Source organism: Lithobates pipiens, unplaced genomic scaffold (assembly GCF_037356315.1).
Source record: "Lithobates pipiens isolate NorthernLeopardFrog02 unplaced genomic scaffold, aLitPip1_a1.2 Scaffold_23, whole genome shotgun sequence".
NCBI classification, from domain to species: Eukaryota; Metazoa; Chordata; class Amphibia; order Anura; family Ranidae; genus Lithobates; species Lithobates pipiens.
The window spans coordinates 11181248-11207034 of NW_027507785.1; the positions used below are offsets into that span (position 1 = coordinate 11181248).

General features: G+C 48.0%; 2 protein-coding genes across 3 annotated transcripts in view; one reads left to right on the forward strand and one right to left on the reverse strand.

Moving 5' to 3' along the window:
* Positions 1 to 24573, reverse strand: part of LOC143927194 (ecto-ADP-ribosyltransferase 5-like) — a 157791-nt gene extending 133218 nt beyond the window's left edge. Inside the window, exons 1-2 of one of the 2 annotated variants that reach the window (XM_077451170.1) lie at positions 24534 to 24573; positions 5319 to 5388 (exon numbers count right to left, since the gene is read on the reverse strand). In XM_077451170.1, coding sequence (XP_077307296.1) covers positions 5319 to 5372 — 54 coding nt within the window. In that variant the 5' untranslated portion in view covers positions 5373 to 5388; positions 24534 to 24573. The remainder of the gene's footprint in view (positions 1 to 5318; positions 5389 to 24533) is intronic. The other variant, XM_077451171.1, reaches the window with a different exon arrangement.
* Positions 1 to 25787, forward strand: part of LOC143927195 (ecto-ADP-ribosyltransferase 5-like) — a 425121-nt gene that overhangs the window by 229778 nt on the left and 169556 nt on the right. The gene's annotated exons all lie outside the window — the stretch shown is intronic.

Below are 25787 nucleotides of genomic sequence, written 5' to 3' on the forward strand. Positions count from 1 at the left end.
TACCTAGGGACGACCGCCTTAAGAAGGCACATGAGCAGCCATCACGAGCCCAGTGGGAGCAACGGAGCACACAAAGCCACACTCCAGGCTCTCACCGTCCAGCCTCGTCTTCTACTTCTCCTTCTCATCTCTCCTCACAATTGTCCTCCACTCCACCTTCCATCACGCCAAGCTCACGTTTTTCTGGAAAAAGGCAGGCTTCCGTGGGCCAAATGTTCGAGCGTAAAAAAATGATGATGCCGGATAACCCTCTTGCCCAACGGTTGACGGCTGGCTTGTCAGAACTGATAGCCCGCCAACTATTGCCATATAAACTGGTGGACTCGGAGGCCTTTTGAAAATTTGTGGCCATTGAAACACCACAATGGAAGGTCCCAGGAAGGAAGTATTTCTCAGAGAAGGGCTTTCCAGAGCTATATGGCCATGTTCAGCGGCAAGTGAATGTATCTTTGGCACACAGTGTCGGTGCCAAGATACATCTGACCACAGAGACGTGGTCTAGCAAACATGGGCAGGGAAGGTATATCACTTTTACTGCCCACTGGGTGAACCTTCTGACGGCCGTAAAGCATGTAACCCGTGGCACCCGTGTAGATTTGGTTTTACCGCCATGGATTACATGCAGGCCTGGCTCTTCTCCTCCTCCTCCTACTCCATCCTCCTCCCTCTCCTCCTCGGCTGACTCCTCCTTTTCCGCCGCTAGCGTCTCTTCCGCTGCGCCGCCCAAGATCCCCAGAACCTATTCGACATGCCAGGTGAGACGTTGCCATGCTGTGCTGTGTCTGTTGTGCCTGGAAGCCAAGAGCCACACTGGCCCGGCATTCCTTTCAGCTTTGCGTTCACAGGCAGATCAGTGGCTAACACTGCTCAAATTGACAGTTGGTAAAGTGGTGTGTGACAACGGTGCCAATCTACTGCGCATTGAAACAGGGAAAAATTACGCACATGCCATGCATGGCACACGTCTTAAACTTGGTCGTGCAGCGATTCCTTGTCAAATACCCTGGGGTCCAGGACATCTTGCGGCAGGCAAGGAAAATCTCGGCCCATTTCAGAAGATCTTACACGGCCATGGCTCACCTTGCTGACATTCAGCGGTGACACAATCTGCCGGTCAGAAGTCTTATTTGTGATTGCCCGACATGATGGAACTCAACCTTCTATATGCTTGATAGGCTGCTCCAGCAGAAACGTGCAGTTAACGTCTACCTGTACGAACTCTGCGGCAGAACAGGTTCTGGGAGCTTGGTTTTTTTCACCGCTCCAGTGGCTGCTCATGTGCGACGCATGCAGACTTCTGCGGCCATTTGATGAGATCACCAAACTGGTCAGTTGCAGCCATGGCGCCATCAGTGACATGGTACCTTATGCCTTCTTTATGGAGCGTGCATTGCATCATGTCATCAACCAACCGTGGAGGAGCAGGAGCAGGAAGATGAGGAAGTCGCATTGCTGGATGAATTCCCAGGGGGGGCTATTCTATCTGAGACAAGTCAACAACAGGAGTCTGAAGAGGAGTCAGAGGAGGATGGTGCCGGGGCGGATGAGGAGGAGCAAGAAGAGCGTGCTTTAAACCTTTCTGGGATCCCTGTTGTTGTGCGTGGATGGGGAGAGGAGAACGAGGAGGATGACATTATCCTGGATGATGAGCAGGATCCAGGCCACCACACCGCTTCCAGTTTAGTGCAAATGGGGGCCTTCATGCTCCAGTGTTTTAACAGGGACCCCTGTATAAAAAGCATAAGGGTCAAGGACCAGTACTGGGTGGAAATGTACTTAGACCCCCGGTACAAACACAAAATGGCGGAAATGTTACCACCGTCACAGAGGGCTGTCAGAATGGAGCACTTCCAGGCCTTGCTTTTGCGTGCACTGGCAGAGGAGGAATTCCCACTCCCAGAGAAAGAGTTGCGGGTACCAATCCAACAGTTGGTGACTTTTGATATGAGGTCATTCTTTCAGCCGACCCTTCGACAGGTCTCATCCTGATCCATCATCAGGGGAAGCCTAGACAGACAGGTGTCCGATGACATCGGGTTAATGGCCGATGTGGATGCTCTGAGGAGTGATGAACCCCTGGACTACTGGGTGGGCAGGCTTGACCTATGGCCAGAGCTTGCCCAATTTGCAATGGAACTGTTGGCTTGCCCCTCATCCAGTGTCCTGTCAGTGCTCTCTATCTCGGTGCTGGTGTGGTGTCAGTGCTCTCGATCTCAGTGCTGGTGTGGTCTCAGTGCTTTCTATCTCGGTGCTGGTGTCAGTGCTCTCTATCACTGTGCTGGTGTGGTGTCAGTGCTCTCTATCACGGTACTGGTGTCAGTGCTCTCTATCTTGGTGCTGGTGTTAGTGCTCTCTCTCTATCTTGGTGCTGGTGTCAGTTCTCTCTATCACAGTGCTGGTGTCAGTGCTCTCTATCTCGGTGCTGGTGTCAGTGCTCTCTCTTTATCTCGGTGCTGGTGCTGGTGTCAGTGCTCTCTATCTCGATGCTGGTGTCAGTGATCTCTGTCACTGTGCTGGTGTCAGTGCTCTCTCTCTATCATGGTGCTGGTGTGGTGTCAGTGCTCTCTATCTTGGTGCTGGTGTGGTGTCAGTGCTCTCTATCATGGTGCTGGTGTCAGTGCTCTCTATTTCAGTGCTGGTGTCAGTGCTCTCTCTCTATCTCGGTTCTGGTGCTGGTGTCAGTGCTCTCTATCTCAGTGCTGGTGCCAGTGCCCTCTCTCTATCTCGGTACTGGTGTGGTGTCAGTGCTCTCTATCTCGGTACTGGTGTCAGTGCTCTCTATCACGGTGCTGATGTCAGTGCTCTCTATCACGGTGCTGGTGAACATCTCCTGCACCCTCTTCATAGCCTGTCCTGACCTTTCCTCTCCTCCATGGCCTTCATGCGCTCCTGAGTCCTGAATTGTCAAAATTTCACAGATAAAAAAAGAATGCTTGTCTTTGTTGATCCCAGATTCACTTCATACTTTTGTTATGTCAGTGGCCATGTGGTGGGACTATGTGTGCACAGCTAGTAAGTATTTTGTGGCTGAAAATATGACCTGTAGGTTTTTAAGGTTCGCCTGCCATTAAAGTCAATGGGGCCCACTGTGAACTTTGCGGTTCGCGAACTTTTGGCCGCGTTCGCGGTTTGCGTTTGCGAAACATCCCGTCGGAAGTTCGTCCATCTCTATGCCTGAACCATACGTGGTGGACTGTTTTTATCATCTTAAATGTGAGTGTGCTACTTTTTTCATGTTAAACCATCTACTGTGGTTCAGTCTACAATATGAAGATCTTCTTTTTATTTTCTGGGAAATATCCTCTCTAACTGCTGGTGACCGTCATTCATATTCCGAGCTATTGACGTATAGTTCAGGCGTCTTTTTCGTGTACTTCAGCTTCTTTGAGGAAAAGGTCCTGGCTGGGTATTAGCCGCAGGCTCCCCTATAGCTTGCCTCTGGTAAGCGCATATATTTTTCATGTGGTGGTGGTGCACTGTCGTTACAAGGTGGTTTATCAGAACTTCTATCAGTATTTTTCACCAACTGTGACAGTTATATTTCATCATTGATTATTGGACAATTTTTAATTATAATAATGTTTCTTGCTTTGGACTTTCTTTCACTGATTTTCAATAGTTTTTATCTTTTAGCGCTGCCCATTTAATATTATTATTATAATACACAATTTATATAGCGCCAACAGTTTACACAGCGCTTTACAATGTATAAGGGGGGGGCAACACAATTACAGTACAATAGAAAAGGTACAAGAGGGCCCGGGTCGTAGAGCTTACATTCTAAAGGGAGGGGGAGGTGGTACAAAAGGTAATAGCTGCAGAGAATGATTTGATGGGTGTGGCTCGGGACAGTTGTTAGGTGGGTGTGGGATTATTGTTTACTGTATTTTGTTCTATGTGTATTTCATAGTTTGGCAGCTGCTGTTACTTGTTTTTTTTCACTTATGCACTTTAGTGCGGTATTTTTTCCATTGTGTTTTATGAATCTTGAGGGCTCTGCGCACCACACCCCCAAAGCACCTTGTCCCCATTTTGATGGGGACAAGGGCCTCTTTCCAGTAACCCTGGATAGTGGTTGTGGGGGTCTGCGAACAGGGGGCTTATTGGGATTTGGAAGCCCCCTTTAACAAGGGGGCCTCCAGAGCCTACCTTCTCCAATGTGAATGAGTAGGGGTACAAAAAAGTATCAAAAATAAATAAAAACAGTTTACAGGTAAAAATAAAGAATGTCCCCTGTCGTAGCATCAATGTGTCTTCTTTCTCCGGTGATGTCTTCTCCCTCCATTAATGTCTTCTTCCTCCATTTCTTCTCCCTCTGGTGATGTTTTCTCCCTCTGGTTCTTCTCCCTCCGCTGGGGGGAAATGATGAATGATATGATCTCAAACGTGCCGTTCATGCAAGACAGCCCAAGAATTTACAGGAACTGGAGGCTTTTGGCCAAGAGGAATGGGCAGCTTTACCATCTGAGAAGATAAAGAGCCTCATCCACAAATACCACAAAACACTTCAAACTGTCATTGATGTTAAAGGGGGCAATACACGGTATTAAAGCTGTTGTATAGTCTTTTTTTTTAGTTTTACCTACGAGTAAGCCTATAATAAGGCTTACCTGTAGGTAAAATTAATATCTCCAAAACCTGTACTGTTTAGGAGATATATAAGTTTAATGCAGCTACTGATGTCATGTGGTGCATGGGCGTTTAAGACCCGGCTGAAGGTCCGGCAGAACTGCCAGACCTTTCCGGGAAAAAGAATCCCATGTGCACGCACGGGAGTGACGTATCGCGGCTTCGGCCACTCACAGCTCCGGAGCCACGATACCCGGAAGACACTCCGAGGCAACATGTCAGCTCCCTCGGCGTGGATAGGCCGAGATACTGGCGCCTCGTTCTAAGGTGAGTATTTCATAATGAGCTAGTATGCGCTGCATACTAGCTCATTATGCCTTTGCCTTGCAGGTTTTTTTGTTTTAAAAAAAAAAAAAGGTGTGGGTTTACTCCCGCTTTAAGAACTGGGGTATGTAAACTTTTGATCAGGGTCATTTGGGTAGTTTCTGTTGTCATTATGATTTAAAGAGAGTAAACACAGCTGATTGATAATAAATGGCTTCAGCCAAACACTGACCATGAGTGAAAGAAAAGTGTTTGTGTTATCATTCATACTCTCTGAAAAATGGCAAAGATAGGGTATGTAAACTTATGAGCACACCTGTATCAAAAATAAATTATTAATTTATGTTATTTATTATTTACCTAAATAAATTATTATTATTCCTTTTTTGCTGGTATTTGATTACCATTTACAGCACTCTACATACCCGAATCCCAGATATCAGCCAGAGAGAGAAGAGTATACCCGCAAGGGATCCCATTCTGCAAAAGGTAACACTGCAAACAATGAATGATGTGATTATTGTACAATGCACATTTCTTCTCTATGCACACAAACGCTGTTCATTATTCTATAAACTAGGGCTGCACTGATACCATTTTTTAACCGGCGAGTAGGAGTACCGGTACTTTCTGTCAAGTACTCGCCGATACCTGGGTGTAAACCCAGGCTGAAGTCGCTATGACAAGCCCGGGTTCACATAGGTAGCGGTGGGTGGAAAAGAATGCGATTTGGACAGGAATTGCACCACATTCCTATTCAAATTACATGCAATTCTTGGCAGTGTGATTTGAGCTCTTACATTTTGTATGGGCTCAAATTGCACCGCAAAGGTAGGGATGAGCCGAACACCCCCCGGTTCGGTTTGCACCAGAACCTGCAAACGGACCGAAAATTTGCGCTAACTTTAGAACCCTGTTAAAGTCTATGGGACTTGAACGCTCAAAATCAAAAGTGCTCATTTTAAAGGCTAATATGCAAGTTTTTGTCATGTAAAGGGTTTGGGGACCTGGCTCCTGCCCCAGGAAATACGTATCAATGCAAAAAAAAGTTTCAAAAACTGACGTTTTTCGGGAGCAGTGATTTTAATGACGATTAAAGTGAAAAAAAAAGTGAAATATTCCTTTAAATATCGTGCCTGGGGGGTGTCTATAGTATGTCTGTGAAGTGGCACGTGTTTCCCGTGTTTAGAACAGTCCCTGCACAAAATGACATTTAACAGAAAAAAGTCATTTAAAACGGCTTGCGGTTTTAATGTAATGTCTGGTCCCGGTGTCCAATCAGATAGTGTCCCCCATCACATAGTGTCCGCCCTGTACTGCGCTTGCGCAGTACGGGGGACAAGGAGAAGCCAAACATCTCCGAAGATAAACGGCGCCTGCGCTGTGAGTCCAGGTTCAAGCCCCACCATCCAAGTGGACATAGAGTTAGAGCGAAGCGAGCCCATGAGGGGCCCTGTTACTAAGAGCAACCCTATGTCCACTTGGATCGTGGGGCTTCAACCTGGACTCAGTGTGCAGGCGCCGTTCTTCTTTGGAGACTTTCGGAGTCTCTTTTTCCTCCGTACTGCGCAATCGATGCTCCTGCGCAGGACGGCCCGGACACTATTCGATAGGTGGACACTTTGTGTCAGAACACTGGCAATATGGATGAAAATCAGTGAGAAAAATGGCATGGGTACCCCCCCCCCCCCCAGCCCATTACCAGCCCCTTTGGGTCTTGTATGGATATTAAGGGGAACCCCGTACCCAAATCAAAAAAAGGAAAGGCGTGTGGCCCCCAGGCCCTATATAATCAGAACAGCAGTATACAGGCGGTGCAAACAAGACAGGGACTGTGTAGGTTTGTTGTTCAGTAGAATCTGTTTGTAATTTTGAACTGGTACATTTTTAAAGTGTAGCTCCAGTCACAAAATCTATTTTTAAGCTTTTTGGAAAACATAGGGAAGGGTTATCACCCCGGTAACATTTTTTTAGCTGTCTGTTCACCTCTTCAGAAGATTTCACCTCACTTTCTGTCCCAATGACAAATGTTTTTTGAAAATGTGGGTTTTTTAGTAAAACAAGGATTAGGATAAAGCATCAGTGGAGAGGAGACACATTTTTCCCATATCAACGCTTACAGGAGAGAATATCCCTTCCTAGGGGTAGATTTCATCTCACTTCCTGTTGTCTCCCTCCGTTTGCAAGAAGGAGACGTTTGTAAGTTGGATGTTTGAAAGTAGGGGCCTGCCCTATATGCTCTGCAGAAATTTGTGCCTAAGGTGTTGGTGTTACCACAACATTGTAAGCCCTCACAGTGACTCTTGGTGGGCGCTGGAACGCCCAGTTGTGAATTATTATATCAAGAATTGTAATTACATGCCATTGTTGAACAGTGGTAGAAATATTTGGGCCTTTGGTGGTGGTGGTGCTGGTGCCATAACACTGTAAGTCCTTACAGTTACTCTTGATGGGAGTGCTGGAACGGGCCCTGCTGTGAAATATTATATCAAGAATTGTGATTACATGTACCTGTAGTGAGGCCCGAAACGGAAAAGACAGAAAAGAAAAAGTAGTGCAGGGCCGGGCATGACCGTGTGTTTAGGGGAGACAATGCATGGGTTAATATGAAGAGATTAGAGGGGAGGGGACAGTGAGTAAAGTCCAAGGGGGAGTGGTAATATATAAGGAGGAGGTGGGACTGGGCTGGGGAACAGAAAGTTGTGGAGAAAGAAAGAAGGAGACAGTTTTTCCCACCCACCCTCCCTATATGTTGTCTGTGTTTGTTGGTTTATGTGTTTTCTTTCTTTCAGGAGCATAGCAGATGGTCGTCATGGCAGCTGTGGATTGGCGGTGTTTTGTTGGTCTTTGACGGTGGCAGTAAACATATGTGATGGAAAGGGGTGGGGGGCTCATTGGTAGTATGTGCCCCTCCGGTGTATTCCAGCGAAAGGTTAGCTGGAATACTGTAATGGTTGCACTGCGGGAAGGGGGTTGTCTCCGAGCTGATTATCCGCTGGAGGATCCAAGACTGATTCATTTTTATTATAGTCAGTCGATCAACTGAGTCGGTGGACAGGCTCACCCTGTGATTGGTTACAAAGCCTCCAGCAGCACTGAAGGTGTGTTCCGAAAGATCGCTGGATGCAGGACAGGCCAGTAGCTCAATTGCATACTGTGCAAGCTCTGGCCAGTGATCCATCCTCAAGACCCAGTAGGCCAGAGGATTTTCGGTGGGAAAGGTGTCCAAGTCTGATCTTGCCCCTAAGTATTCCTGCACCATGTAAATCAGACTCTGGCGATGGTTGCTGGAACCAATCATACCTTGGGGCTGCGGACTAAAAAATTGTCTTAATGCATCGGTCAGACGGACACCTTCTCCACTGCTCCTTCTGTGACCGACCGAAGCCTCAGCATCACGTTGTCCTGGACCAGGAATTTGTAACTTCCCAGTCTCTGGGAACGCATTGCACAGACCTTTCTGCAAGGCCTCCCGAAGATGTTTCATTCTCTGCTCCCTCTGCGATGGCAAGATAAGGTCCGCACCTTAGACTTGTAACGTGGATCAAGGAGGGTTGCCAGCCAGTAATAATCCCTCTACTTGATCTGACAAATACGAGAATCCTTCCGCAGGCTTTGCAGGGTCAGGGAGGCCATGCAGCGCAGGTTAGCTGAGGCATTTGGTCCGGAGTCCTCTGGGTCACTAAGGATGACATGATCCACAGCCACCTCCTCCCAGCCACTTACAAGTCCACGGGTTTCTTGGGACTGTAAATTATCCCTAAAAGACTGCTGCTGATGCTGAGTGCCAGGCTCCACCTCCATGCTGACACAATCCTCCTCCTCCTCGTCCTCTTTCTGTGTGATCAGCGGGCCAGCAGGAACACTGTCTGGATAAAGGGGGCCTTGAGAGGTAAGGAAGTCCTCCTCTTCCTGCCTCTGTTCTGCCTCAAGTGCCCTGTCCATTATTCCATGCAGCTTGTGCTCCAACAGGTGGACAAGATGAACAGTGTCACTGATGCATGCACTGTCATTGCTTACCATCCTCGTGGCCTCCTCAAATGGTGACAGGACAGTGCATGCATCCCTGATCATGGCCTACTGGCATGGAGAAAAAAACAAGCTCCCCTGACCCTTTCCTGGTGCCGTAGTCGCACAGGTACTCATTGATGGCCTTCTCCAATGTTGAGTTCCACCTGGTGGGCATGTCACAGATTAGGCGGTTCATGGGCAGGTTAAATTCCTTTTGGAGGTCAGCCAGCTGAGCACTGGCATTATATGACTGGTGGAAATGAACACAGACTTTCCTGGTCTGGCTCAGGACATCCTGTAAGCATGGGTACCTGCCCAAGAACCGCTGCACCACCAAGTTAAGGATGTGAGCCACACAGGGCACATGGGTTAGTTGTGCCTGATGGAGGGCGGAGAGGAAGTTGGTGCCATTGTCCCAAAACCACCATTCCTGGCTTAAGCTGAAATGGCATCAACCACCTCTCAGCCTGTCCCTGCAGAGCTGACAGAATCTCTGCCCCAGTGTGGCTCCTGTCCCCCAAGCACACAAGCACCGCATGGAATCGTTTTGCCTGCATACTTGCGTAGCCCCTTGAACGCCTACGGAGCACCGCTGGTTCCGAGGACAAAGCACAGGAAGAGGCCATGGAGGAATAAAAAGAGAAGGGGGTGGAGGAGAGAGGTGTGTCAGAATCACCAGTAGTAGCATTTTGGAGGCATGGTGGCGGAACAACCTCCAACACTACTGCACCTTGTCCTGCATCCTTCCCAGCTGCCAGAAGATTCACCCAATGCACCATGAAAGATAGGCAACGTCCCTGTCCATGCCTGCTGGACCATGAGTCAGTGGTAATATGCACCTTACCGCTGACTGCCCTGTCCAGCGAGGCCAAGACATTGCCTTCCACATGCCGGTAGAGCGCCGGAACCGCTTTCCGTGTGAAAAAGTGGCGTTTGGGAACCAGCCACTGAGGAACCGCACATTCCACAAACTCATGGAAGGGGGCAGAGTCTACCAACTGAAAAAGGCAGCAGTTGAATTGCTAGCAATTTAGCCAAGCTAGCTTCAAGCTGGGCATGTGGATTGCGAACTTCTTTCGATGGTGCAGAAGCTGGGGCAGGGAAATTCCTGGTACAATCGGACGTCGGTTTACCGATAGTAGATTGCCCGCAAGTACTTGGCTGTGACACACCTAATTCTACACCTTCATTCCTCTCAGTCCAGGTTTCAGAGAGGACTGAAGGTATAGTGGGGTTGGAGATCCCAGTGGATGAGGAGCAAGGAGAGGTCCGCTTTTGTTCTTTGGTGTGGGTCATTTAGGTACGCTTGCCAACGAACTGCATGGCAGGTCGACATATGTCTGGTTAAGCATGTGGTGCCCAATCTGCTGATGTTTTGGCCACGTGAGATACACTTAAGACATATGTTGCAAATAGCAGCGGTGCGATCTGATGCACTAATCTCAAAAAAGGCCCACACCAAAGAAATGTTGGAATAACGCTCAGAGGCAGCGCCCTGCACATGTGGAGCTCTGCGAAGTGATGCAGTTGGTGTGCTGCTCCTAAGCTGGCCCCCGGAGGGCATCCTGCCTCGTTGAAGATGTGCCTCCTCCTTCTCTCTCCTATCAGGCACCCATGTGGAGTCAGTGACCTCATCATCCCCTCCCGCCTCATCACTGAAGAAAACCTGGCAGTATGTTGCAGCTGGGGGAATATGACTGCCAGATTGCTGTCCTTCTTGGGCATTCCCTCTCTCTGGGCTCACGTTACTGCCTTCCTCTAGCTGGTTATCATCATCAGAGCCTTCAAAACACTGGGCATCCTCATGGAGCATGTACCCAACACTGTGCTCAAACAGTTCGGAGGAGGACATGGTGGGGCTAGGGAAGGTGTGACTGATGCCATTGAGCCAAGGGAAGTCTTCGGCATGTTGCGGCTCAACACGTCCAGCTGCCGAAGATAAGGACAAGAGTGCCCCATGGCCACGTGCTGATGAGGATGCACCGTGTCAATGACTGACCAGCACTGCTGCTTCTAGACACAGAGCCTGCTTGCCCTCTTGCTTGCCCTCTTTTATTGGCTCGTGACTGTCTGCCTCTCTTTGTTGTCCTTCCAGATATACTAATGGCCTGCAGGGAGATGTAGCTGCACAAAGCTGGGACGTATATACTGATTAGCAGACTAGCAGAATCAACTGCCTGCCTGTAGTATTATTAGTATGAGAACACCAGCAATTGGGCAAGTTTTATGTGCACACTGTGCAGAGTACACAGTACACTAACTGTAATTACTGCAGCTGCCTACAGTATAGGATCAGCAGAACACCAGAAATTGGGGTAGCTTTAGGTGCACACTGTGCACATGACACAATACACCAATTGTAATTACTGCATCTGCCAGCCTGTGGTATAGGATCAGAAGAACACCCGCAATTGGGGTAGCTTTAGGCGCACACTGTGCAGATGACACAATACACCGACTGTAATTACTGCAGCTGCCAGCCTGTCATATAGGATCAGAGGAACACCAGCAATTGGGGTAGCTTTATGTGCACACTGTGCAGATTAGGCCCCTTTCACACATGCGGACATTATGTCCGTATTTCATCCATCCGTTTGTGGATGAAATACGGACATACATGCATTCCTATGGGATAGCGGGTGTCTGCGGATGAACATCCGCAGACACCCGCTATCGTCCACCTCCGCAATTGTCCGATTCTGCAGATGGAGGAAAATCTTCCGGCCAGGCCAGGCCAGGGTTGTCGGGAAGAGACCCTTGTCCTCATCAACATGGGGACAAGGTGCCAAAGCGCCCCCCCCCCATGTTGAGGGCACGCGGCCTGGTGCGGCTCAGGGGGGGGGTGCTCGCTCGTCCCCACCCCCTTTCCTGACCGGCCAGGTTGCATGCTCGGATAAGGGTCTGATATGGACTTAGGGGGACCCCCACGCCGTTTTTTCAGCGTAGGGCTTTCCCTTTAACTCCATACCAGGTGCTGGGGCCTGCGGCGCTTCCTTCGCTGGTCCCGGCTACATGGAGCCACGCTCAAAATGAATGGACTTTCCTCCGTGTGTGTGGGCAAGTACGGCGGATAATCCGGTGGCCAGACTTAGTCCGCCGGAAAAGTCAGGTGTGTGGGCAGGTCCATTCGTTTGCAAAGTCCGGCGGGACTTTATGGCGGTTTGTCCGCCAGACTAAGTACGCTGGATAGTCTGATCGCGTATACGCGGCATAAGTGACATTAAATAAATTAACTCTCAACTTTAACCCTTACCCCTTAAAAAATAAAATAATAATAAATAACTAAACACCCTAACACAAAATGTATTATTATTATTATTAAGAATGTATTTCTTTGTTCAAGTTTGGGGGTTTATTGTTATTTTATTATTATTAATAATAATAATAATAATAATTATGTGTTTAATATTTTTTAAGGTTAGAGGTTAATTATTATTTATTAATGTATTATTACATATATATTTTATTTATTAATGATGATTTTTAGTTATTTGTGTATTTATTTTACATATATTTATTCATTTATTATTACTATTTTTTTTTTATTATTTGAGCAGGAAATCCCACAAAAAACACATGAATATGCAGAGATTAGAAACACGCCAAAAACACCCAAACTTGCCAGATTTGAGTGAAAAAAAGCTCCAGAACTTGTTTGAGCTTCTGGCATTTGGCTTCAGGCGACATGGTGTGGAGATGTGAACCTTCTCCATAGAGAATCATTCATTTTTTTTTCTCCTCCAGCGTTTTTGAGCTTCAAGCAACAAAACGCTGAGGTCTGAATGGGGATTTAAAGTGGTTGTGAGGTCTCATGGTTTTTCACCTTAATACATTCTATGCTTTAAGGTGGAAAAACCTTCTGTGCTTCAGCTGGCCCCCAGACTCCCCCTTTTGCTTACCTGAACCATGATCATTCCAGCGACAAGCAACAACCCAGCAGCACCAGCTCCGGTCTTGGGTCCTCATTGGATAGTTTGATAGCTGTCAATCACATTCAGTGACATGGGAGTCGGGGGCGAGGCAGAGTCCTGCTATCTGTGTCAATAGACGCAGCAGCAGGACTTGTGAGTGCGCCCGCACTGGTGGCCCCATGGAATGCGGCTCTCCAGCGGGGCACTCGATGAAGAGGAAGAGCCAGGAGCCCCACCAGGGGACCCCAGAAAAGGAGTATCTGGGCTGATTTGTGCAAAACCCTGCACTGAGGAGGTACGTATAAAGTACAACATGTTTGTTATTTAAAAAAAAAAGAACATTTACAATAATTTTAATCTATTGGCGCTGCTGACTCCCGGCCCTTTAAGAGGTTTAGGATGCTGGGAGGCAGGGCGGGTTTTATGATCATGAGACCAGTGTGATTGGATGTCACAGCGATTGGGAACTTTCTGTTAGCCGCCGGCAGTGGCGTCGCTAGGGGTAGCGATTGGGGCTATAGCACCAAATCTGGGGTCCATAGCCCCGAGTCTCTGCAGGTGTCCCCAAGGGGAGGGGAGGCCCTATGGGGACCCTTATGTAAGTGGGGGGCTCTCTGGGGACCCTGATTTAAGAAGGAGGCTCACTGGGGACCCTGAATTTAAGGAGGACGCTTTCTGGGGACCCTAATATAAGGGGGCTCTCTGGGAACCCCGATCCAAGGGAGAGGCTCTCTGGGGACTCTGATGTAAGGAGGAGGTTCTCTGGGGACCCTGATGTAAGGAGGAGGCTATCTGGGGACTCTGATGTAAGGGGGAGCTCTCTGGGGACCCTGATGTAAGTGGGGGGCTCTCTGGGGATATACGCACACACATATATTATTGTATATACATGTGTATGGCCACCCAAGCGTATGACCTTCTGTACTACGCTGCTATGGGCTCTAGCCTCAGATCATTTTCAGACCTAGCAACGCCCCTGGCTGCCATTATCTAAACTGGAAGCGCACAGGGTGCCAAGGCCCACCCACCCAGAGGCCGCATATTCTCGTGCAGATGGCGCCAAGGGGTTAAATAACAGGATTTATGCACACCCTCTTAGCAGGAACATCTAAAACGCAGGAAAAAGTTTTTATTAGCCAATAGAGAAAACTATTATCTGTTGCATCATTTGTTGCTAGGTATTTCAGCTTTTTTAGCTTTTCCATTAGCTTTTATTTCTTTGATTCCAGAATTGCAGCAAAACACGGGACACATTTACGATGCCATTACTTGTTACATAGTTGGTGAGGTTGAAAAACAGACACCAGTTCATCCAGTTCAACCTGTGGTGTGTGAGTTTGTGTTCATGTCAGTATTACAGTATTATATCCCTCTATGTTGTGGTTGTTCAGGTGCTTATCTAAGGCCGCGTACACACGCGGGGACTGTTCGCTGAAACTGTCCGCTGAAACCAAGTTTCAGCGGACAGTCCGCTCGTGTGTGGGGCTTCAGCGGACAGTTTCAGCGAACAGTCCGCGCAACAAGGTTTTTCGGAATTTCCGAAAAACTGTCCGCTGAAACTTGGTTTCAGCGGACAGTCCCCTCGTGTGTAGGCTTGTTCGTCAAACAAAGTTGCGCGCATGCTCAGAAAGGATTTTCACGGCGAAGGTTGCATTGCAGTGTATAGGACGTCGTATTTTTCGTCCCGTCGTACGTGCCGTTCACGTCATCGCGCAAGTTTCAGCGGACTGTTCGTTCGTCGTGTGTGGGCAAGTCCGTCCATGCTAATTTTGAGCGGACTGTCCGCTGAAACTGTTTGACGGACAAAGTTGAGCGAACAGTCCCCGCGTGTGTACGCGGCCTAATAGTTTTTTGAAACTATCGATGCCCCCCGCTGAGACCACCGCCTGTGGAAGGGAATTCCACATCCTTACCTCTCTTATAGTAAAGAACTCTCTATGTAGTTTAAGGTTAAACCTCTTTTCGGAAATCATATCCCTTCTCAAGCGTCTCTTCTCCAGAGAGAATAAGTTCAATGCCTGTAGTCTTTCTCGAACACCGGCTGTTCGCCCGTTCAGCGAAGCCAGAACTCAGTGGGCCGTTTGTGCCAAATTTGTGTGGCACTCACGGCCCACAATGCACTGCGCCATCGCAGTGCATTGTTGGCTCATGATTGGCCAAGCATGCACTGTGACCCCACATGCTTGGCCAATCACAGCGGCGGCAGCGAGGAGAACCATAATTGGCCACAGGCAGGATGCCTGTGACCAATTATAGCTCAGGGTGTTTAGTACACGCCCCACACTATATAAGGCCACCAGCACGGAGGCCTTGTGTAGTGTTCCGGCTTCTGCAGGAGTTAGTGGGTGTTTTGTGCCTCCAGCGCAGTATACACCTGTATAAACCCTTTATTGCTGTTCTCTAATAGAGCCATCTGCAGGAGTTAGTGGGTGTTGTGTGCCTCCAGCTCAGTATACACCTGTATATACCCTTTATTGCTGGTGTTCTCTAATACAGCCATCTGCAGGAGTAAGTGGGTGTTGTGTGCCTCCAGCACAGTATACACCTGTATCTACCATTTATTGCTGGTGGTCTAAAATAAAGGCATCTGCAGGAATTAGTGGGTGTTGTGCGCCTCCAGCACAGCACAGTATACACCTGTATCTACCCTTTATTGCTGGTGTTCTATAATAAAGGAATCCACAGGAGTAAGTGGGTGTTGTGCGCCTCCAGCACAGCACAGTATACACCTGTATCTACCCTTTATTGCTGGTGTTCTATAATAAAGGCATCCGCAGGAGTTAGTGGGTGTTGTGCGCCTCCAGCACAGCACAGTATACACCTGTATCTACCCTTTATTGCTGGTGTTCTATAATAAAGGCATCCGCAGGAGTTAGTGGGTGTTGTGTGCCTCCAGCACAGCACAGTATACATCTGTATCTAACCTTTACTGCTGGTGTTCAATAATAAAGGCATCTGCAGGAGTTAGTGGGTGTTGTGTGCCTCCAGCACAGCACAGTATACACCTGTATCTACCCTTTATTGCTGGTGTTCTCTAATACAGCCACCTGCAGGAGTTAGTGGGTGTTATGTGCCTCCAGCACAATATACACTACCCAATTGCTGGTTTTCCCATCTTCCTGCAGGCCATTACTATGTCTGGAAGGCCAACAAGGAGAGGGATACAGTCACGAGCCAATAAAAGAGGGCAAGCAGGCTCTGTGTCTAGAGACAACAGTGCTGGTTGTGGACGCGGTGCATTGTAATCAGCACGTGGCAATGGGACACGCTTGTCCTTATTTTCGGCAGCTGGGTGTGTTGAGCCGCATCATGTCGAAGACACGGTAGAGCGGATGACCAAGCCCTCTTCATCCTCCTCATCCTCTCTCACCCAGGCTCAGGGTACTAGCAAAGCAGCTGCCAACGCATCCTCTTCCCTTGTCTCAATGTCATCATCAGTCACTCCTTCCCTAGACCCACCATGTCCTCCTGAGGAGTCCCCCGAACTGTTTGAGCACAGTATTGGGTACATGCTCCAGGAAGATGCCCAGTGTTTTGAAGGCTCTGATGATGATACTCAGCTAGAGGAAGGCAGTAGCGTGAGCACAGAGAGAGGGGATGCTCAAGGACAGCCATCTGGCAGTCATGTTCCACCAGCTGCAGCATACTGCCAGGTTTGCTCCAGTGATGAAGAGGGAGGGGGTGATGAGGTCACTGACTCCACGTGGGTGCCTGATAGGAGAGAGGAGGAGGAGGAGGAGGCACATCTCCAACGAGGCAGGATGCCCTCCGGGGGCCAGTTTAGGGACAGCACACTGACTGAATCACACCTCGGAGCTCCGCCTGTGCAGGGCGCTGCCTCTGCATGTTATTCCAAACGTTCTTTGGTGTGGGCCTTTTTTGAGATGAGTGCATCAGATCGCACCACTGTCATTTGCAACATATGTCTCAAGGGTATCTCGCCTGGCCAAAATATTAGGCGCTTGGGCACCACATGCTTGACCAGAGATATGTTGACCTGCCATGCAGCTCGTTGGCAAGCGTACCTTAAAGACCCACACCGAAGGACAAAGTGGACCTCTCCTTGCTCCTCATCAGCTGGGATCTCCAACCCCACTAGACCTTCAGTCCTCTCTGAAACCTGCACTGAGAGGACTGAAGGTGTAGAATTAGGTGTGTCACAGCCAAGTGCTTCCAGGCACTCTGCTAGCAGTACGCCCACGTCCGATTGTAGCAGGCAAATTTCCCTGCCCCAGCTGCTGTACCGTAGAAAGAAGTTCACTCCCAGCCATCCACATGCCCAGCGGTTGAATGCTAGCTTGGCTAAATTGCTAGCACTTCAACTGCTGCCTTTTCAGTTGGTAGACTCGGCCCCCTTCCGTGAGTTTGTGCAATGTGTGGTTCCTCAGTGGCAGGTCCCCAAACTCTACTTTTTCTCAAGGAAGGTGATTCCAGCTCCCTACCGGCATGTGGAAGGCAATGTCCTTGCCTCGCTGGACAGGGCGGTCAGTGGTAAGGTGCCTATTACCACTGACTCATGGTCCAGCAGGCATGGTCAGGGACATTACCTATCTTTCACGGCCCATTGAGTCACTCTTCTGGCAGCTGAGAAGGATGCAGGACAAGGTGCAGTAGTGTTGGAGGTTGTTCCGCCACCACGCCTCCAAAATGCTACTACTGGTTGTGACACACCTCTCTCCTCCACCCCCTCCTCTTCTTCTTCCTCCATGGCCTCTTCCAGTGCTCTGTCCTCTTAACCAGCGGTGCACCGTAGGCGTTCAAGGGGCTACGCAAGTACATAGGCAAAAAGATGCCATGCCGTGCTTGCGCTGGTTTGTTTGGGGGACAGGAGCCACACTGTGGCAGATATTTTGTCAGCTCTGCAGGGGCAGGCCGAGAGGTGGTTGACGCCATGCCAGCTTAAGGCAGGAATGGTGGTTTGCGACAATGGCACCAACCTCCTCTCCGACCTCCGACAGGGACAGCTGACCCATGTGCCCTGTGTGGCTCACGTTCTAACTTGGTGGTGAAGCGGTTCTTAGGCAGGTACCCGGGCTTACAGGATGTCCTGAAGCAGGCCAGGAAAGTCTGTGTGCATTTCCGACAATCATTTAATGCCAGTGCTCGGCTGGCTGAGCTCCAAAAGGAGTTGAACCTGCCCAAGAACCGCCTTATATGTGATATGTCCACCAGGTGGAACTCAACGATGTCCATGCTGCAGAGGCTGCACACGCAGCAGAGGGCCATCAATGAGTACCTGTGCGACTACGGCACCAGGACAGTGTGAGGGGAGCTCGTTTTTTTCTCACCACTCCAGTGGGGCCTGATCAGAATGCATGCACTGTCCTGTCACCGTTTGAGGAGGCCACAAGGATGGTGAGCAGTGACAGTGCATGCATCAGTGACACTGTACCTCTTGTCCATCTGTGGGAGCACACACTGCATGGAATAATGGACAGGGCACTTGAGGCAAAACAGAGGCAGGAAGAGCAGGACTTCCTTGCCTCTTAATGCCCACTTTATCCAGACAGTGTTCCTGCTGTCCCACCCATCACACAGGAAGAGGAGGGGAAGGAGGAGGATTGTGTCAGCATAGAGGTGGAGCCTGGCACTCAGCATCAGCAGCAGCAGTCTTGTAGGGATGATTTACAGTCCCAAGAAACCCGTGGACTTCTACGTGGCTGGGAGTAGGTGGCTGCGGATCATGTTGTCCTTAGTGACCCAGAGGACTCCGGACCGAATGCCTCAGCTAACCTACGCTGCATGGCCTCCCTGATCCTGCAAAGCCTGCGGAAGGATCCTCGTATTCTTCGGATCAAGGAGAGGGACCATTACTGGCTGGCCACTCTCCTTGAGCCACGGTACAAGGGTAAGACCTTATCTTGCTGTCGCAGAGGGAGCAGAGGAAGAGACATCTCTGGGAGGCCTTGCAGAAAGGCCTGTGCAACACGTTCCCAGAGACTAGGAGGTTACAAACTCCTGGTCCTGGACAACGTGTTGCTGAGGCTTCAGTCAGAAGCAGCGGTGGAGAAGGTGGCCGTCTAACCGATGCATTCAGACAATGTTTTAGTCCACAGCCCCAAGGTATGATCTTTTCATGCAACCATTGCCAGCGTCTGATTTACATAGTGCAGGAATACCTAGGGGTAAGGTCAGACTTGGACACCTTTCCCACCTAAAATCCTCTGGCTTACTGGGTCTTGAGGATGGATCACTGGCCAGAGCTTGCACAGTATGCAATTGAGCTACTGGCCTGTCCTGCATCCACCGTTCTTTTGGAACGCACCTTCAGTGCTGCTGGTGGCTTTGTAACTGATCACAGGGTGATCGACTGATCTTCATAAAGATGAATCAGTCTTGGATCACCACCAGCTACCAAGCACCTGAAGCTGATGTAACCGAATAATTTTTTTGGAAATGTCACATCCCTTCAAGACTGCCTATGCTGATGCTAAGTGACTGTCCTGTTATGTTGACTGACTATCCTTTCCTCCTCAATGATCCCGCTGATATCTTGGAAGAACATTTTTGGTTCTGGGTGATGCCACCAGCCCAATTTTTCAGCCCCTGTTTAACAAGGGGCGTGTAATTACAGTTTTTGATGTAATGCTTTGCAGCAGGGCTCATTCCTGCACTCCAAATAGAGTATATGGGAGAGGTTGCAGTGTTGTGGCACGTGCACCAGTGCCTAAGGCCCAATTTTTCAGCCCCTGTTTAACAGGGGCATGTAACTACAATTTTTGATGCAATGCTTTGCAGCAGGGCCCATTCCTGTGCCCACCGAGAGTAACTGAGAGGACTTATAGTGTTGTGGCACCACCACCACAACCACCAAAGGCCCAATTTTTCTACCACTGTTCAACAATGGCATGTAATTACAATTCTTGATATAATCGTTCACAGCAGGGCGCTCCGGCGCCCACCAAGAGTCACTTTGAGGGCTTACATTGTTGTGGCAACACCAACACCTTAGGCCCCCATTTCTGCAGAGCATATAGGGCAGGCCCCTACTTTCAAACATCCAACTTACAATGTCTCCTACTTGCAAACCAAAGGAGACAACAGGAAGTGAGATAAAAAAAGACAGACGGCAAAAAAAATTATACAGGGGTGATAACCCTTCCCTATGTTTTCCAAAAAGCTTAAAAATACATTTTTTCATTGGAGCTACACTTTCAAAATGTACCAGTTCAAAATTACAAATATATTCTACTTAACACACAAATCAGTCCCTGTCTTGTTTGCACTGCCTATATACTGCTGTTCTGAGTATATAGGGCCTGGGGGCCCCACGCCTTTCCTTTTTTTTTATTTGGGTACGGGGTTCCCCTTAATATCCATACAAGACCCAAAGGGGCTGGTAATGGGCAGGAGGGGCTACCTATGCCATTTTCTCAATGATTTTCATCCATATTGCCGGAACCAGATATTACATTAAAACCGCAAGCAGTTTTAAATGACTTTTTTTCCGTTAAATGTCATTTTGTGCAGGGACTGTTCTAAACACGGGAAACACGTGGCACGTCACAGGCATACTATAGACACCCCCCAAGCACTATATTTAAAGGAATATTTCACTTTTTTTTCACTTTAATCGTCATTAAAATCAGTGCTCCCGAAAAAAACTGACATTTTTAACCACTTAAGGACCGCCGTATTGCCATTGTACGTCATCGCAATGGCACAGGCAGGCACAAGCACGTACATGTACGTGCCTGCCTTCCAGCGGGTGGGGGGTCCAATCGGACCCCCTCCCGCTGGATACGGCGGTCCGGTTCGCTTCAGGAGCGATCCGTGATGAGGGGATGGCCGTTGGTTTCTGGCCACCCCCTCTGGATCGCTCCTGGCCAATGAGAAGCTTCCTCCCACTGTGTATTGTATACACAGGAAAGAGGAAGTGATGTCATTCTCCTCGGGGCGGTCTTTTTGATCGGACTACGAGGAGAAGACAAAAAGTAAGTGCACCAAAACACTACTCTAACACATAGGTACACATAGGTACACCAGTGTCACTAAGCAATCGTTTTTCCGATCGCTGCATTAGTGTCACTAGTGCCGTTAGGTAGCTAGTTATTTTTTTAGGTTCACCGCCAGGTTTTTATAGCGCTAGGTCCCCAGATATACTACCCAATAATGGTTTTAACCCCCTGATTGCCCCTAGTTAACCCTTTCACCAGCGATCACAATATAAGTGTCACTGGTGACGCTGGTTAGCCAGTTAGTTATTTAGGTTCCCCGTCAGGTTTTTATATAGCGCCAGGGACCCCCATATACTACCTAATAAAAATTTGAACCCCCTGATTGCCCCTAGTTAACCCTTTCACCACTGATCACCGTATAAGTGTTACGGGTGACTCTGGTTAGTTTGCTTTTTATAGCATCAGGGCACCCACCATTTATTACCCAATAAAGCATACACCTCCCGTAGTGGTATAGTATCTGAACAGATCAATATCTGATCTGATCAGATCTATACTAGCGTCCCCTGATCACCCGGTGATATCAATTAGGTTTTAGGGTCAGGGTCTGCGTTGCCCCAGGCAGCGCTAGGTTAGTGCCAGTACCGCTAACACCCACACGCAAAGCATACACCTCCCATAGTGGTATAGTATCTGAACAGATCAATATCTGATCTGATCAGATCTATACTAGCGTCCCCAGCAGTTTAGGGTTCCAAAAAAATGCATTGTTAGCGGGATCAGCCCAGATACCTGCTAGCACCTGCGTTTTGCCCCTCTGCCCAGCCCACCCAAGTGCAGTATCGATCGATCACTGTCACTTACAAAACACTAAACACATAACTGCAGCGATCGCAGAGTCAGGCCTGATCCCTGCGATCGCTAACAGTTTTGGGTATGTTGCGTACCAACACCAGGAGAAAAGAAAAAGTAGCTACCTTAGGCTTCGGTGAACACATAGGACATTTGATTAATATCAAAAATATTTTTATTTCTTTCTATACATAAAACAATAAACCTTGATTGAATTACATCAATCGATCCTAGGTGTTTACACAACATTAACCAAAGATGATCCAAAGATCATCCTTATCTGCACAGTTCATACACCCTGACTTTCAACAAACAGAACCAGACATACTCATACATACAACAATAAAACAGATAGAGGCGCCTCCTATGGCCATACATGTGGTGATATACCGAGTATGATCAAATTGTACCAATAATACGCTTCTATTTGGAAGCTTGAGATAGGTCGGCAATGATGGGCACTGATAGGTGGCATTGATAAGTAGAGCTGCACGATTCTGGTTAAAATGAGGATCACAATTTTTTTGCTTAGACGATAGATCACGATTCTCGCAGCATAATATCATCTTTCACATTGAAACAAAAAAAAATGGGGCTAACTTAACTGTTTCATTTTTTTTTTTTTTATTCATTGAAGTCTATTTTTTCCCCAAAAATTGCATTTGAAAGACCGTGGGGAAATACGGCGTGACATAAAATATTGCAGCGATTGACATTTTATTCTCTAGGGTCACTGCTAAAATATATATACATTTTTGGGGGTTCCAACTAATTTTCGAGCAAACAATATTGATTTTAAAGAGGGAGTCCACTGGTAAAAAAATATTAAAAGCCAGCAGCTATAAATACTACAGCTGCTGACTTTAATAAATGGGCACTCACCTGTCCCGGGGTCCAGCGATGTCCGCAGCCGAGGCCGACCGATCGCTTGGTTCTCGGCTACTGCCACCGCCATTCTCGGTGAGGGAATCAGGAAGTGAAGCATTGCGGCTTCACGTCCCAGTTTCCTACTGCGCATGCGCGAGTCACGCAGCACAATGGGAATGGTCCGTGCTGTCTCTGGGACCCATGTGTGTCCCAGCAGACAGTGCGCCGGGACAGTAAGACCCCTTTCACACCACACCGCACCTTGCGTCGGCGGTAAAACGCCGCTATTTTTAGCGGCGTTTTACCGCCAGATTTGCGGCGCATTTCGGCCGCTAGCGGGGCGCTTTTACCCCCCGCTAGTGGCCGCGAAAGGGTTAAAACCGCCGGCAATACGCCGCAATAGCGGCGTTTTGCCGGCGGCATTACAGCGCTGCCCCATTGATTTCAATGGGCAGCAGCGGTGGAGGAGCGGTAAACACACCGCTCCTTCACCGCTCCAAAGAAGCTGCTGGCAGGACTTTTTTCTGACGTCCTGCCAGCGCACCGCTGTAGTGTGAAAGCCCTCGGGCTTTCACACTGCACACAATGGTGCAGCTTCTTTAGGGCGTTTTGCAGGCGCTATTTCTAACGCTATAGCGCCTGAAAAATGCCCTGGTGTGAAAGGGGTCTAAGAGTTATAGATTCCTGTGGGAGTCTATGCCTGGAAGTGGGTGCAAATACCTGTCTTAGACAGGTATCTGCACCCCCCTGCCCCCTAAAAGGTGCCAACTGTGACACCGGAGGGTTCCGGTGAGCGGAAGTTCCACTTTAGGGTGGAACCCCACTTTAACTTAAGAAACAAGTGTCAGAAAAAAGATTTGGACTTTAAAGTGGAAGTAAACCCATCAATTTAACAGTTTCAAAAAACAGTTACATTCCCGGCATGCCGGGAACGCTAACTGCACATTGGCTGTGCTCTCAGTCAAACTGTCAAACCGTCCAATGGCTGGTGTCATAACTGATCACATGTGCAGCACCATGGCAGTTGAAGATTAAACAGGGTCAAAAATGGCAGCTTCCATGGCTGAAAATGATAGGAGAGTTTACTTCCACTTTAAGTGGTTAAACTTCCTGCATTTACACACAGAAGTTTGTGACAATGTTTCATGTTGTTGAAAACTTGGATTTTTTCTTTTCACAGCTGAGAAAGCAGATAAAGTCTCTCCACTTGTTATATGAAAGAATCAGCAAACTCTGCATTGGAGATTGTTTTTTAACAATTAATTCTGCAGCTCTACTGATAAGCAGCCTTTATGGGCACAGATAGGTGACAATGATGGGCACAGACAGGTGGTAATAAGGGGCACTGGTTTGACCACTTTTATAGGTGGCACTTATGAGGAGTTGAGTTGAATCTTGATATAGCACAGTCATTTACCCCACAGGGTCCCAACAAGCTTACAAACACATTTTAGGGCCAATTTATAGACAGGACCTGATTACCCTACCAGCATGTCTTTGGAGTGTGGGAGGAAACCCACGCAGGCACAGGGAGAACATGCAAACTCCAGGCAGATGGTGTTGTGGTCAGGATTTGAACCAGCGACCCTATTGGCTGCTAGGCAAGAGTGCTACTCACTACACCACTGTGCTGCACTGGGAGGAACTGACAGGCATCACTGATGGGACTGCAATGATAATAAATGCACTGCTTATCAGTACAGATCCCCCATTGTCAGGAAAGCCACTTATTGGCTCTCCACTACTCCCATGCTGTCAGTAGGCCGGGATATTTGATATAGTCCAATCTTAACAAGATGGGTTATGGATGCATGGGCATGCCATCTGTTTTATGTTTACATTTTTACAAAATGTTACAGTAAAAGCAAAATTGAACTTTTACATTTTTTTTTTTTACATCCTCCATGTTACAAATATAATTTGCAGGTGATTTTCTTGCCTGCAAATGGCACAACATTGGATCCGACTTCAAAGGGTGCACAACGTTGTGCCATTTATTTTTTATTTTATTTTCTACACATGCCTACTTTTGTATATTGCCAATCCTCTCTACAGAAGTCTATAGGAATACAACGAGTGAAAAATTAGACAAGTCCCTTACCTGGTGATCTGTGTCTTCTCTGACGATGTGTGTTCTGATCCTTGGCTGTGGTCTTTATATACATCAGGCTGGTCACTTTCACTTTCATTTTGACACAGCTGCATAGAGCTCCCCACCCAACTACAGACCAAAGGTTATTACAGTTTGTTTTTTTCCCCCACATTTTTAAGCAGAATAAAAAAAAAATTACATATTCAGCACATTTCCTGTGATCCATGCACATTTCCCCATGTTGTGTCTATTTAGAAAAAATTGCTGAGCTGCGTCCTATGCTATTATTACACTGGAGCGTCAATGCTGGACTGTGTTCGAGGCTATCATATGCTGTAGCTGAAAAGCCGACCCATACATTTCTCTTCTCCTGACTTGACTATTGGTCGTGTATCTAAATCCACTATTAATCAACTTCCATATGTTCAAAATTTTGCAGCCAGAATCCTAACTAGGTTTGGTAGAAGCGATCCTATTACCCCCTATCCTACAATCCTTGCACTGTCTTCCCATCAGGTTTCGCATAGACTTTAACCACTTGCTGACCACGTTATAGCCGAATGACAGCTACAGCGCAGACGGCTAGTTCTGGGAGACCGTCACATGATGGCCTCCCACGATTGCGCCTGCCCGATGCCTGGTGGACACTGCTGATCACAGATTGAGGAAACGAGAAGAGAGCCAATAACCCGACTTTTCTAAAAGGGACATGCACTCTGATAATCATTCAAGGCACTGATTATCACTGTTCTGATGATCAGTGCTGCCAATGTGTGCCCACCAGTGCTGCCAATCTGTGCCCACCAGTGCTACAAATTAGTGCCTCCTTATCATTGTCGCCCATCAGTGCCGCCTACCAGTGCCCATAAGTTCTGCCTATCAGTGCCGCCCATCAGTGCTACCTATCATGCCCATCAGTGCTACCTATCAGTGCCCACCAGTGCAGCCCATCAGTGCAGCCTCATCAACGCACATCAATGAAGTAAAAAATTACCTGTTTCCAAAATTTTATACCAAACTATGAATTTTTTTATTTTTTTTGGGTAGGTCTTTATTTATTTAGCAAAAAATAAAAACCCCAGTGGTGATTAAATACCAACAAATGAAAACTCTATTTCTATGGAAAAAAAAATGCTAACAAATCTTGTTTGGGTACAGTGCTTCATGCCCACGCAATTGTCATTCAAAGTGTGACAGCGCTGAAAGCTGAAAATTGGCCTGGGCAGGAATGGAGTAAAAGCGCAAAGTAGGCAAGTGGTTAAA